The sequence below is a fragment of the Chlamydotis macqueenii genome, chromosome 2 (assembly GCF_036417535.1).
Source record: "Chlamydotis macqueenii isolate bChlMac1 chromosome 2, bChlMac1.mat, whole genome shotgun sequence".
Taxonomy (NCBI): domain Eukaryota; kingdom Metazoa; phylum Chordata; class Aves; order Otidiformes; family Otididae; genus Chlamydotis; species Chlamydotis macqueenii.
In genome coordinates, this window is record NC_141557.1 from 115,351,379 (window position 1) to 115,363,602 (window position 12,224).

Below are 12,224 nucleotides of genomic sequence, written 5' to 3' on the forward strand. Positions count from 1 at the left end.
GTACTTCTGTTGAACATCCAGTCTTCTTAGTCTGCATACTCTAATGCTTTGCCCCTCCATCCCCTGCCCCTAGGATTCTTCATAAAATTGAATATATTTTTATCTTCACACACTGCATGTATGTTCCTGTCTATACAGCCTGAGAAAAGGTTTCCTCCAAAAGGATACTGAGAAAGTTCTCAAATAAAAGTGCCTGCTGTTTTTATTTGAATAATACTTCCTCCTGCATTTTTCTGAGATATATAATCTCAGTACTATATATTATTTAATCAGTGAAGGACTGTTATGTTATCTGAACCTGAAAGAGGCAGAGGATGGTATCAGAAGCAGCCCTAATCAGCTTCGAAGAAAGAAAACAATATGTGCAGGGCAAACTTGAACAATTTTTCCGGTCCAATTTTCCTACCTGATTAGATATCACATTATGAATAGAAAATGAATTTGAAAAAAAAGAGCAATGTCTGCTTACTGGCAAACAACATGTGCAGGTGGAACAGGAGGGATTTCATAATGAAGCAGACAGGGCTCCAAAGTGTATGCATGCATACCTCAAGTGTATGCATAGATGCAAACAAGTGAATGCCTACAGGACAGCATGATGGGGGAAGCTCTCATACCTTCTCTGGGAAACCAGCATGGCTGAGTGCCTCTTTGCAGTGCCAGCAGACTACTGAATGCTGGTCAGGGAACAAACAGGAGGAATTAGAGGACTATGTGCAGTCTCACTAGGATCAGAGAGATGTAGTGGGACAGCTTACAGGACTGGAGAGCTGCCATGGATGGATACAGGCTCTTCAGGAAGGGAAAGCTGGGACAGGAAGGTGGGGAGTCACCCTTTCAGCCAGAGAGCAGTGGGGACACATGGACACATCTTTGGACAGATGAGTTAGTGGAGGGCTTGTGGGTCCGGACCAGATGGCAGACCAATGTGACTAACACTGTGGTGGATGTCTGTGACAGAGCCTCTGATCAGGAAGAATTAGCAGATGAGGTCTTCTGCAGACAACTGGAAGAAGTCTCACGTTCGCTGACTCTGGTCTTCACAGAGGAATTTAACCACCCTGATATCTGCTGGAGGAGCAGCAGAGCAGGGCACAAGCAATCCAGGTTTGGGGAGTGCATTGATGATGAATTCCTAACAAAAGTGATCAAAGAGCCAACAGTGCGAGGTTAGCTGCTAGACCTTACGCTTACAAACATGGAAGGACTGGCTAGAGATGTGGAGGTCAGGGTGACAGCAGCTTCCATGAGAAGGTGGAGTTCAAGATCCTGAAAAGAGGGAAAAGGCAGGAAAAAAAAAGGATCACAACCCTGGGCTGCAGAAGAGTAGACTTTGGGTGTTCAGGGACCTGCTTAGAGGAAACTCATGGGATATGGTCCTGGCGAGGAGAGGAGTTCAGGACATCGGAGTGCAGTTCAAGGATTACCTCCTCCAAACTCAAGAATGGTTCATTCCTGTGAGCAGGAAATCAAGCAAAGGTAGCAGGGATCTGCATGTGTGAAAAAAGGAGCTTCAGAAAAAAATTAAACATAAAAAGGAAGCATATCAGAGGTGGGAGCTGGGACAGGTGACTTGGGGGAATATAGAGACATTGTCTGATGATGCAGGAATGGAGTTAGGAAAGCCAAAACCCACGTGTGAGGGATGTGAAAAGCAACAAAGAGGCTTCCACAGGTCTGTCTACAGCAAAAGGAAGACTAGGAAAAATGTGGGCCCACTGTGGAATAGGGCAGGGACATGGTGATAGATCACATGGAAAAGTCTGAGATACTTGACGCCTTCATTGACTTGATCTTTACTAATAAGACTGGCCACCAGCAAATCTATGTCCCTGAGACCTATGGGAAAGTCTGGAGCGAGGAAGACTTCCCCTGGTGGAGGAGGACCAGGTGAGTGAATATTTAAACAAACTGGACATAAACAAGTCCATAGCACCTGCTGGGATGCACCTAAAAGTGCTGAGGCAGCTGGAGGAGATCACTGTGAGCTTATTCTTGATTATCTCTGAAAGGTTGTGGTGATGGGGGAGGGCTCCTGAGGACTGGAAGAAAGCGATGTCACTCCTATCTTCAAGAAGGGATAGTAGGAGGATTGAGGAAACTACAGGCTAGTCAGCTTCACCTTGATTCCTGAGAGCATGACGGAGCAGGGATTATTCCTCCCCAGATGCACTTCACTTTGATGAACTTCATGAGGTTTCTGTTTGTTCATTTCTCCACCCTGCTGAGGTCCCTATGAATGGTGGCACACCCATCTGGTGTCTCAACCACTCCTCCCAGTCTTGTATCATCCTCTGACAACTTGCTGAAGGTACACTCTGTCCCATCACCCTGGTATGCAGTGAAGAAGTTAAATAGTATTTTATTCAGCAGTGATCCCTGGGGTACTCCACTGGTGACTGGTCTCCAGCTGGACTTCGTGCTGCATAGATTTATGAAGGGGAAATCATGCCTGACCAGTCTGATCACCTTTTCCAATGAGATGACTGGCTTGGTGGGTGAGGGGAAAGTACTGAATGTTGTTTATCTCAAATTTAGTAAAGCTTTTGGCACTGTCTCCTATAACGTCCTCATGAAGCATAGGCTAGGTAAGCGTTCAGTGAGGTGGACTGAATGCTGGCTAAACTGCTTGGGCTCAAATGGTTGTGTCCAAAATCCAGCTGGAGGCCAATCACTAGTACCCCAAGGTCATTACTGACCTGGATGATGGGACAGAGTCTGCCCTCTCCAAGTTTGCAGACAATACAAAACTGGGAGGAGTGGCTGTTACACCACAGGGTTATGCTGCCATTCAGGGGGACATGAACAGACATGAGAAATGGGTAAACTGCAACTTCATTAAATTTGAAAAGGGGAATGCAAAGTTCTGCACCTGGGGAAGAATAACGCCAGGTACCAGTACAGGCTAGGGGCTGGACAACTGGTAATCAGCTTCGTAGGAAAGGACCTGTGGGTCCTGGGAGAACAAGCTGACTGTGATCCAGCAATGTGCCCTCATGGCAAAGATGGCCAACAGCCTCCTGGGCTGCATTAGGCAGAGCATTTCCAGCAGATCAGGAGAGGTGATCCTTCACCTTTGCTCAGCCTTGGTGAGATGCTCCAGGAGTGCTGTGTCCAGTTCTGGGCTTCCCAGTACAAGAGACATGGACATACAGGAATGAGTCCAGTGTATAAATGGACATGGATATACTTGAGTGAGTCCAGTGAAAGGCCACAAAAATATTTAAGGGGTAGGAGCATCTGACATACAAGGAGTGGCCGAGAGCTGGTATTGTTCAGCCTGGAGAAGAGAAGTCTCAGGGGGATCTTATCATTGTATATAAATACCTGATGGAGGGAGGTGGAAGGAGTAAAGAAAATGGAGCTGGATTCCTCTCGGTGTCCAGTGACAGAAGAAGAGGCAGTGGGCACTGACTGAAATAGAAGGAATTCCATCTAAATATAAGAAGATATTTTTCTACTGTGTGAGGTTGTGGAGCATCAAGCACTTGCCCAGGTTGCCCAGAGGTTGTGGAGTCTCCATTCTTGGAGGTACTCAAAATCCATCTGGACATGATTCTAGGAAACCTGCTCTAGCTGACCCTATTTTGAGTAAGGGGGTTAGTAAGACTAGATGATTTCCAGGGGTGCTTTCCAACCTCAACCATTATGTGATTCTATGAAGCACACAGAAGTGAAATAATAGTTCAGTTTGTTTAGTGGTCTCTTAAAGATTTTCAAACTCCTAATTTTATGGGAACAAAGTAAGTAATACTGAGGAATATGACCCTAAACTGGGAAAACAAGAGCAAGGGACATATCTATTAGATAACCTCAAAGTAGCAGCACTTGGAAGCCAGCTGAACTTTTCCAAGCTAGGCCATCTGAGAGGATGAAAGGGAGAGTACTGAAGTAAACTACAGCAGTGCACAAGGAAAACCAAGAAGTTTGGACTGAACTGTGAAGTTTTTGCTCAATTTGACCTAGGTTTATTATACTATGTGAGTACTTGAAGCATCCTTCAGATCTGTGCAGAAGTCATTCCTCAACACGGTCTGTGCAATAAACTTCCATTGTCATTTAACAGAAGTTTGAGTTTTTTTTTTTCACCTCTTTACTTTGGCAGAAGATGTATACATACTGACAGTACATCAGAGTTCCAGTTATTCCTGGCCAAAGCCTAGCTCTAGCAAGTACGTTGCCTCATCACAGTCCTTTCTGTGTTACTGTTTCCTCAACCTCATGTGCAGAAAGGGAAATGTGCCCTCACAGAGATGTTAAAAGACTAAGAGATGGATATGCCACTGCAAGAGAGTCTGCCTTGAGGAAAGAGCTGCTCAGGGACAAAACAGTGGGACAGATATTCCACAAGTGGGAGTGGAATGCACTCGCACCAGCCTCCTGACCCAACCTGCAGCTTCACTGCAGAAGGGACAGGCTCAAGTCTGACTGTGCAAACAACTTCAGCTTCAAAATGCAAGTGTGCATATTCTCGATAGTCCTTCAGAGCTTCTGAGAGGCACAGGGCAAAAACACATGTAGGGGTATACATTAGGATCATAACATGGACAAATCTGCGTAGTAAGGATGAAACATAAAGGACTGCCCTCACACACATTTTGATTGACAGTCTGTAATGTGTTTTTTAGCCAAAACTGTTACACAGTTAAAAGCACAACGTTTGTTCTTGTTTCCTTGCATTTCCCTGAGCAGTAGTCAACATGCTATAGATAACCAGGCTGTACATTAGTGCCAGGATTTACCCTGAAGTTGCAAGGGTATTTAAAAACAGGTATTGAAAAGTAGAGTGCATATAATTTCTAGATGTCTCTGCTCAGAGTGGTAGATGACCGCTGTTAAATGCACATGCATACCTATATACATAAGTGACAAAACAGAAGCTCCAGGAAAAACAGCAAACACCTTATGATCAAAGGGAACAAGAGCCAGTGAAGATGCTAACTGTAGTCAAAAGTTTTTGGAAGCAGATACTACCTAGGTAGTATGTATCATCTATGTCATATTTCACCAAACTTTGCTTAAGCTTTAGAAAGAGCTAAGAACAACACAGAAACAACAGTGGTCTTCAACGCGTGAGAGGTCCCAGCTTCCCACAGAGAGTTTACCTAGCAGGAGATCTCCAGCACAGCAGTTTTGTCATTTGCCCATCCCCTCTCTGTTTCACACACCTCTCAACAAGACATTTCCTGCCATTTGCCCCTTTGCACTCCTGCTCCTGTCGAGTTGTAACATCATTCATCTTCTGCAGAGCCACTTCTCCCTCACCTAAACTTCTGGCAGCCAGTTTAACTCGGGGTTGTCGCACTGATTTAAAGGGGACTACAGGATCTTATGCCAGATAAGTATCTTATCCTGCATATAAAATTTCAAGTTCAGTACTGAAAATAAACAGAGTCCTTCTATGGGAGATATTCCATTAGGATCACTCCAGTTCAAATCTTTTTGTTGAAGTAATATTACAACAAATCAAATATGCAGTGCCATTGCAATTTTGCCCACAATTATAGACTTCAAAAATTGATTTCTAATTTGAAACGTTCTTCCATTTCTTGGAATTGCAAAGGAAGTTTGTATGGAATGGGACATCACCAGCCTCACTAGTAACCATATAAAAGTGAAAGTCTACCACTGGTCTCCAAATCAACTTTTTACAGCTGTATTCAGATACACCCTCCACATATCAAGGCAATGCAATTTTACTGCAAAATTATATGTTCTTAAGTTAATGACAGAGACAAAGCAGGTGAGCAATTTAAGGAGGTCAAGGTAGTGGCACACAAGAAAAGATCAAGACTGGATACACAAAGTAAGGCATTTAATTCACCTTTTGCAACTGTGACAAATGTCCTTTTTATCACAATATGCTCTTCCGCAAAAAAGGGCAATGTCATCTACAGAGTTGATTTTGTCCCATAGAAAATGTGCTCAATTAGGTCTCCAGTCAGCCATCCACAACCCTGTCAATGTAGCCTCAAGTTGTGTTTTCAAAATACAACTGCCCCCCCTTCTGGACAATAAGGACTCCCAAAAGTGGTTTTGCAAGACATTTCAGGCTATTTTTCAAATGCAGTTTAGTTTATAAAAGTTAATTAGACTTGTTTTAGCATATAAACTCTCAGTCAAAGCACAGAACTTCCATTAAGTTTCAACACATTTCTACACTTATTTAAAAAAAGCAAAGATTTTTCTTTGCTTATGTAATGCCATATATTCTGGGCTAAATATGTTTACCCATCAATTTCTCAAGATAATGGAAAGGTTGTAACAACTCTGGATATTATTTGGTGTCACAGGACCAGGCGTCCCATAAGTTTCCAGATGCACAAGGGCTTATTTGGTCAGGAGCGGTGCTGGCTCAGGCCATTGAAAATGACACAGTGACTCGTGCCATGCTCTGCCACAGCAGGGGAAACCCTGTCAGACCCAAACCAGGCTGCCTTAGGAGGTCAATCACCTGGTGGGTTAGTCCTCCATCTAGATGATCAATTCACAAATAACGGTGATGTAATGACGTCAATGCCTCAATTTATAGCTTGGAAGAATGACTACTTAAAGGAGGATAATTGCTGGAACACAAATATTTTAATGACTGCTTTTTAGGTGACTTTTCAAAATAAATCTCACAAACAATCCAGGTACCCATTTATATGCCATCTGGACAGCAGCACTCAGTAAGAGGACAAGCAGCCAAGAATGAGAAGCAGCACAATGCTTCCGTACAAGTCAGGTCCTTTCGATCCAGAGGAGTGTGTAGTTTAGGAAAGCAAACTCTGAGTTTCCTCCTCTCTTTCTGGTTAGGGGAATTTTTTTTTCAGTATAGTTCCTATATCCTTTTTCCTGATGCTGAAATGCTAAATTGCAATACATAAAGGTTTTTCTTCTAAATAATTACTCCTAACGGATATAGTAATAAAGACAAGACAGAAAACACTTCCACATGCAATGTCACAGTTTACTGAAGCCTCAAAGAAAATTTATGGCAGAAATGAAAACCTAAACAACACTGAAAGACACCACTTAGATGTGCTGTGCATGTTTCTGTTTTTTAAAAGGAATACTAGCAAACAGGAGAAATAGTTGTGGGGTTTTTTTTTTAAGTGTAATTCTGTGCTACAAAATTTGATACCAATGAACAAATTACCTCTAGGCTTTGTCCTCACCACCAACACATTGAGAAGTAGATTAATTAAATTGCTTAAATAGTAAATCTTAGGTTTAAATCAAAATGATAGCTGCTCTTGTGAATTCAGCACACCTGCAGAGCCAGGCAGTTGTCTGATATGTGGTCTCTAGCACACCCATCTAGTTAATATTATCCAGTCCTGTGAAGTTCTCCCCTTTAATTGTTACAATTCTTCTACACAAAAAATTAAGTAACAACAAGTATGAAAGTGTCAAAATACCTGATTAATTATCTGTTGTTGCAATTTTTCTCCAGATTCTGAAAGAGAAAGAAAATAATTAGTTTGTACATATTTTAATGAATATGATAATGTACATACAGAACAGAACCCAGTGACTTTAGCAAAAAAAACCCCTCTAACCTTGTAATTAAGAAACAGAATTTAACATGTACAAATGATTTGAAACTTCAGAATGGAAATCCACCTAACCTAAAAGAAACACAAGCCACTCTTATCAAGATGTGATAAAAAGAAGATTGAGATAGGTAGCCAATCTTGCTAACCTGGAATTCCACAAGAAATTACAACGTTTAAGGTGATGACAACAAATTTAAAATACACACTATGAAGCATCTTAATGTTGTGAGATGTATTGCTGCATGTATACATGCCTGAGAGACTGGCAGCATCCAGCTCAGGATTTGACCATTGGAGGAGAAAAGCTGCTTCTGCCATTTCCCTAAAATAAAATTATGTGCCTGTGTCAAGACTGAGGTTAGGCACCAGCTGGCTCAAGGGAGAAATTCTATCCTGGTAATATTCCCAAAGCGGCAAGTTGAATTACAGTCTTGCTTCCTTATTCTGGCCGCCTTCTGCAGCGTCCTTCAGCGCGCTCCTGAAGATAGGATCAAAGCTTAGGCAGAACACTGCTTTTCTGCAGCCGTCTCAGACCCTAGCAGCAATGACACCTCAAATCTACCCTTTCCTTTTAGGTCAAAAGGGACAGTAATTTTGCCTCATTTACTGTTCTTATGCACTAGTTATCGAAAGGGCAGCTGGTATCAATTACTCTCCCTTTGCTACTGGAGACTGTCCACATGTATTGGGGAAAGTCAGGAATTTCACACTTACCTATCCAGCTAGGCTCCATGTACCCAGAGGGTTTCTTTAAGTAATAACGATAGGACACTGTTTACAACCTGTCAGTATCACTATTAACTATCAGTGTAGTCTGCCTAGCATGGGTGGCTGCCACCTCCAGCACTAGAAATTATATTTAATTTCATTTTTTTTGTATTGATACATGTGGCACAAGATAGAATTTTTAAAATTACATGAAAGTATTTTAAGTGCTAAAATACAGTATAAAGACTCTGTTAACTAAAGTGAAATTATCTTACCTACTCATCCCTGAGAATATTCCACTTCTCAAGGAAAGCATTACAGATAATTCAGATAAAGATGATCACTTTAGGCTATATTATAAGATTGTCTCTTATGATAATTATTTCCTGCATGCTTGTGTTGTGTTTTCATTGGGAAATACAAAAATTTTGTCTAAAAAAAACCCCTCAACTATCATTTAGGGGAGGCTTCTCAAAATGTACTCCTTTGTTCACTGAGTTCATCTTTGGGAGAAATAGAATTTATTCTTGTAACTAATATTTTAACCAAATAGATTGTTGGTAATAGAAGATTAAAAGAGTATGTGTTTTTAGCATTCTCTAATGATATACAAGTTGCTAGGAAAGCAGAGTGTTTGAAATCTCTGGTTAGATCAACACTATTTTGCTCAAAGGTTTGTGGACTTTGAATACTGATGCTTTCCTGTTTCCCAGTACATTTGTTTTTAGGCTATTTTGATTCACTTTAAAGGAATTTTAATAACTTTCTGTTGACAGCATGGACAGCTGGTCTTGAGAATTAGTGAAAATTCACTTGCTGACTGAGGAAGGAAGTGACATCAATGAGTTTCTAAAGTCAGCCCAGGGGGAAAAGTGTGCTCTGCCAGAGTAGCCTTTCATGCCATTGTATTTCCAGTGACGCCTCGAGATGCAAATTACATTATCAATCAAACTTGTGGTTTCTACCTCAGACAAATAGAAAAAAATGAACAGAGAGACTGGGAAAGACCTTTGTGCCATTCCTGACACTGCTAAGGAACAGGTGAAGAAGAATTTATGGTAGCTCATTCACTTTAAGTTATTTCCTTAGGTGATTTAAATACTGTAGCATCAAGGAAAAGGCAGTTGCAGAAGTGTCTGTATGATATACCAGTAATGATGACATGGGTTAAACAGGATAGAGATTGACTAGGCTGTTAAGGATAGAGGAGCGATCAAATTCAAGGTCACCAGCAAATTGAATACTGTGTTCTCCATTTATTCGCTAGATGATCCTTGTCCTCACCAGAGAACACCTATGTGAATTTGGCATAGTCAGCAGTTGTGCTCAGCAGAGGCCAAGGTCTGTAATAACAGGGGTGCTGCAAATTAGGGTGGAAATACGTTGGCACCATTATATTGAGAAACCTACAAAGTCCTGTTGTGTACTGTACTTTGGTTTTAAAGAGAAAAGCTGCAAAAAGCAGTGAAAAAACATGAACACATGAACCAACACCTTCCTTCTTAGCCTGAACATAATAGTCTCTTATTTCCCTCTTTCTCACTGCTAATAAATCATCACTAAGTTAAAATGAGAAATTCTTTCAAAAGCAACTATTATCAAACAAAAATGTCCCTCTAGAATTCATCTTAAAAAAGAAATTGTTTTAAAAGGCACAAGAATGTTACACTGTGACAACACCTACAGTGCTGAAAGGGGGTTCAGGTTCCAGCTGATGGCTAACTGTAGGGAAGTAGAAGGCTTTGTCATTGAAAGTAACCAGCTTTTTAAAAAAAAAAAAAAAATCCCCAGAATTCTTTTACAGTGACTAGTCACTAATCTGTGTTTTCTTTTTGACACCCTCACTTTCGAGAACTATGTTTCCGTTTAGATGCCTTGTGATCACTTGTGGTGACCATCACATAATTCACTAGAGGGATTGAAGAAGCACCGCTAGAGAGAGCACTCCAAATTCAAAGGGCATGTGGCAATAGGACACTGATAAAAACTGTCAGAACATGTCAGCCAGTCCCACAGGCAACACCCATATTAGTCTCACAAAATGCAGGTAACTCTTGAGACTTGCCAGAAGTTTCATTACCAGTAGATCTACACATGCTAAATTCAAAATTTATGACAGCTTTTTCCAGAGCGCCACTGCAATGAGGTAGCAGCTTATGCAAGATGAATGGATGCATGAACACCAAACTAACTGGGAAATTTAACCTGTCATCTGGAAATTTATATGGAATCTGCCCAGCAGGTACCGGATATAGTCCAAGAGACACATCTTCTGCAAATTGAGACTGCATGTGAATGGCTTGTTCTTCTCCTATATTTCTCCTGAAACTTCATTTTTCTACCTGTCATCTGGCAAACTGTTCCTAAATGGGCTCAATAGTGCCATCTGACCACCCCTGAAAACAAGCAAATCAAAAGGCCTTAATCATAGACAACTACGTTTCACTCATACTTTGAGTCAAAGGATGTATTTACCAGTACAAACTATGATTCTTATTTGCTGAGGCTCTGCTCTCCTGCCACTCTAACTGAGGCTAAACTGGGGCAATGGGATTCCAATGATGATTTTGCATCAGGACAGGAGAAATAGACCTCTACTAATTCATTTTTAGTGATTTTCTTTTGTCTCTCCAGATGCAAAAAGTGTAAAACAATACCTTTATGTGATTTTGGATGGTTGAGATAAATGGCCTTCTTGGGTTGACCTCAAGCTATAGCACTTTGGGAAAAAATATTACAGCAAACATTCTTTAAAAGATTGTATTTTCATACACTAATTAGTATACTAATTCCTGTTTCCAGGGCAAGTTGGGTTTTTAATTTTTTTTTTGCTTGCTTGTTCTTACTATAAGGAAGATGACATAACTGAGAGGAAAAATGTATGTTTTCTAATGTAACCAACCACTGCAAGACACAAGAGCATGCCATAATTGATGCTGTCACGAGGAACTGCAACACTGACTTCTCAGCCTTACGCACACAACCTACACAGAGAACAACACGTAATTATGCACACTATGCCCTGCTTACCTCCATACAAAAGAATGTGATATTTGTGCAGGTTTACAGATTAATCTGCTGTAATTCCTTTTAATGTTAAACTACTTCCAGCTCAAATATAATTAAGATCACCAGGTACAAAAGATTCAGATTGGAAATATGAGTACACTCCAACAGAACAAATAACAGCTTGATGCTGTTTCTTACGTTCAAATAGTTGGATACATTAAGGATTTTGACAGCATGTTTGTTCCCTAAGTATGCAGAAAAAACAAAATAAAGGTTTCATTTCAAAAGGCAAAAGACTACTACCGCATTTAATTACAGTGTAAAATCCCTTAAATACACAGATCTGCAAATTTATGTGATGTGACTGTTACAAGTCCTAGCAACAAAGGTTTTTTTTTCTTCCAAAAATCAAATTCTAATTTATACTTCAAGCAACCGTCGTCAACATCAATAAAATGAAGGCTATGGAATAAAAAGTTTATTTCCTTAAGTCTTCAGATAATCCTAGTAATATACGTGGCACGGCAGCAAGGCAAGTGACGAACAGAAATTCTGGATCTGTCTCCCTGTTCCCAAGTGTCTGAGAGTTTCCAAGCAGACTGAGAAAAGTGGGGAGAGTCCCAGGGGGAAAAGAGGACCCTTAGTCTTGCTCTGAAACAGTGTAGTGTGAAACATCCATATTAACTTAACTGCAAGAGGGAACGACACTATCAGGAAATCAGTTTTGAGAAGGGAATTTGATATTCTAATATCAGTTTAATTTTGTTTTTCCAGTTTGTGACAGAAACACTAAAAGCTTTGGATTTTACTTTATTTTTGCAGACCTAAATAAACACCATATGCAACCTATTCAGTTATGATCCACCTCACTTTCGTTACTGATTTCCTAATCTACCAAAGCAGATTCTGAGAAGTGAAAGGAAACCAAAGCACTTGTTCAGGACAAACTTCTGCAGCAATTTCCCA

General features: G+C 40.7%; 1 protein-coding gene across 1 annotated transcript in view; it reads right to left on the reverse strand.

Moving 5' to 3' along the window:
- CHST9 (carbohydrate sulfotransferase 9) overlaps positions 1 to 12,224 on the reverse strand; it is a 92,371-nt gene that overhangs the window by 9,843 nt on the left and 70,304 nt on the right. The window contains exon 5 of the mRNA XM_086742274.1: positions 7,404 to 7,441. Within this exon, the coding sequence (XP_086598400.1) occupies positions 7,404 to 7,441 (38 nt within the window). The remainder of the gene's footprint in view (positions 1 to 7,403; positions 7,442 to 12,224) is intronic.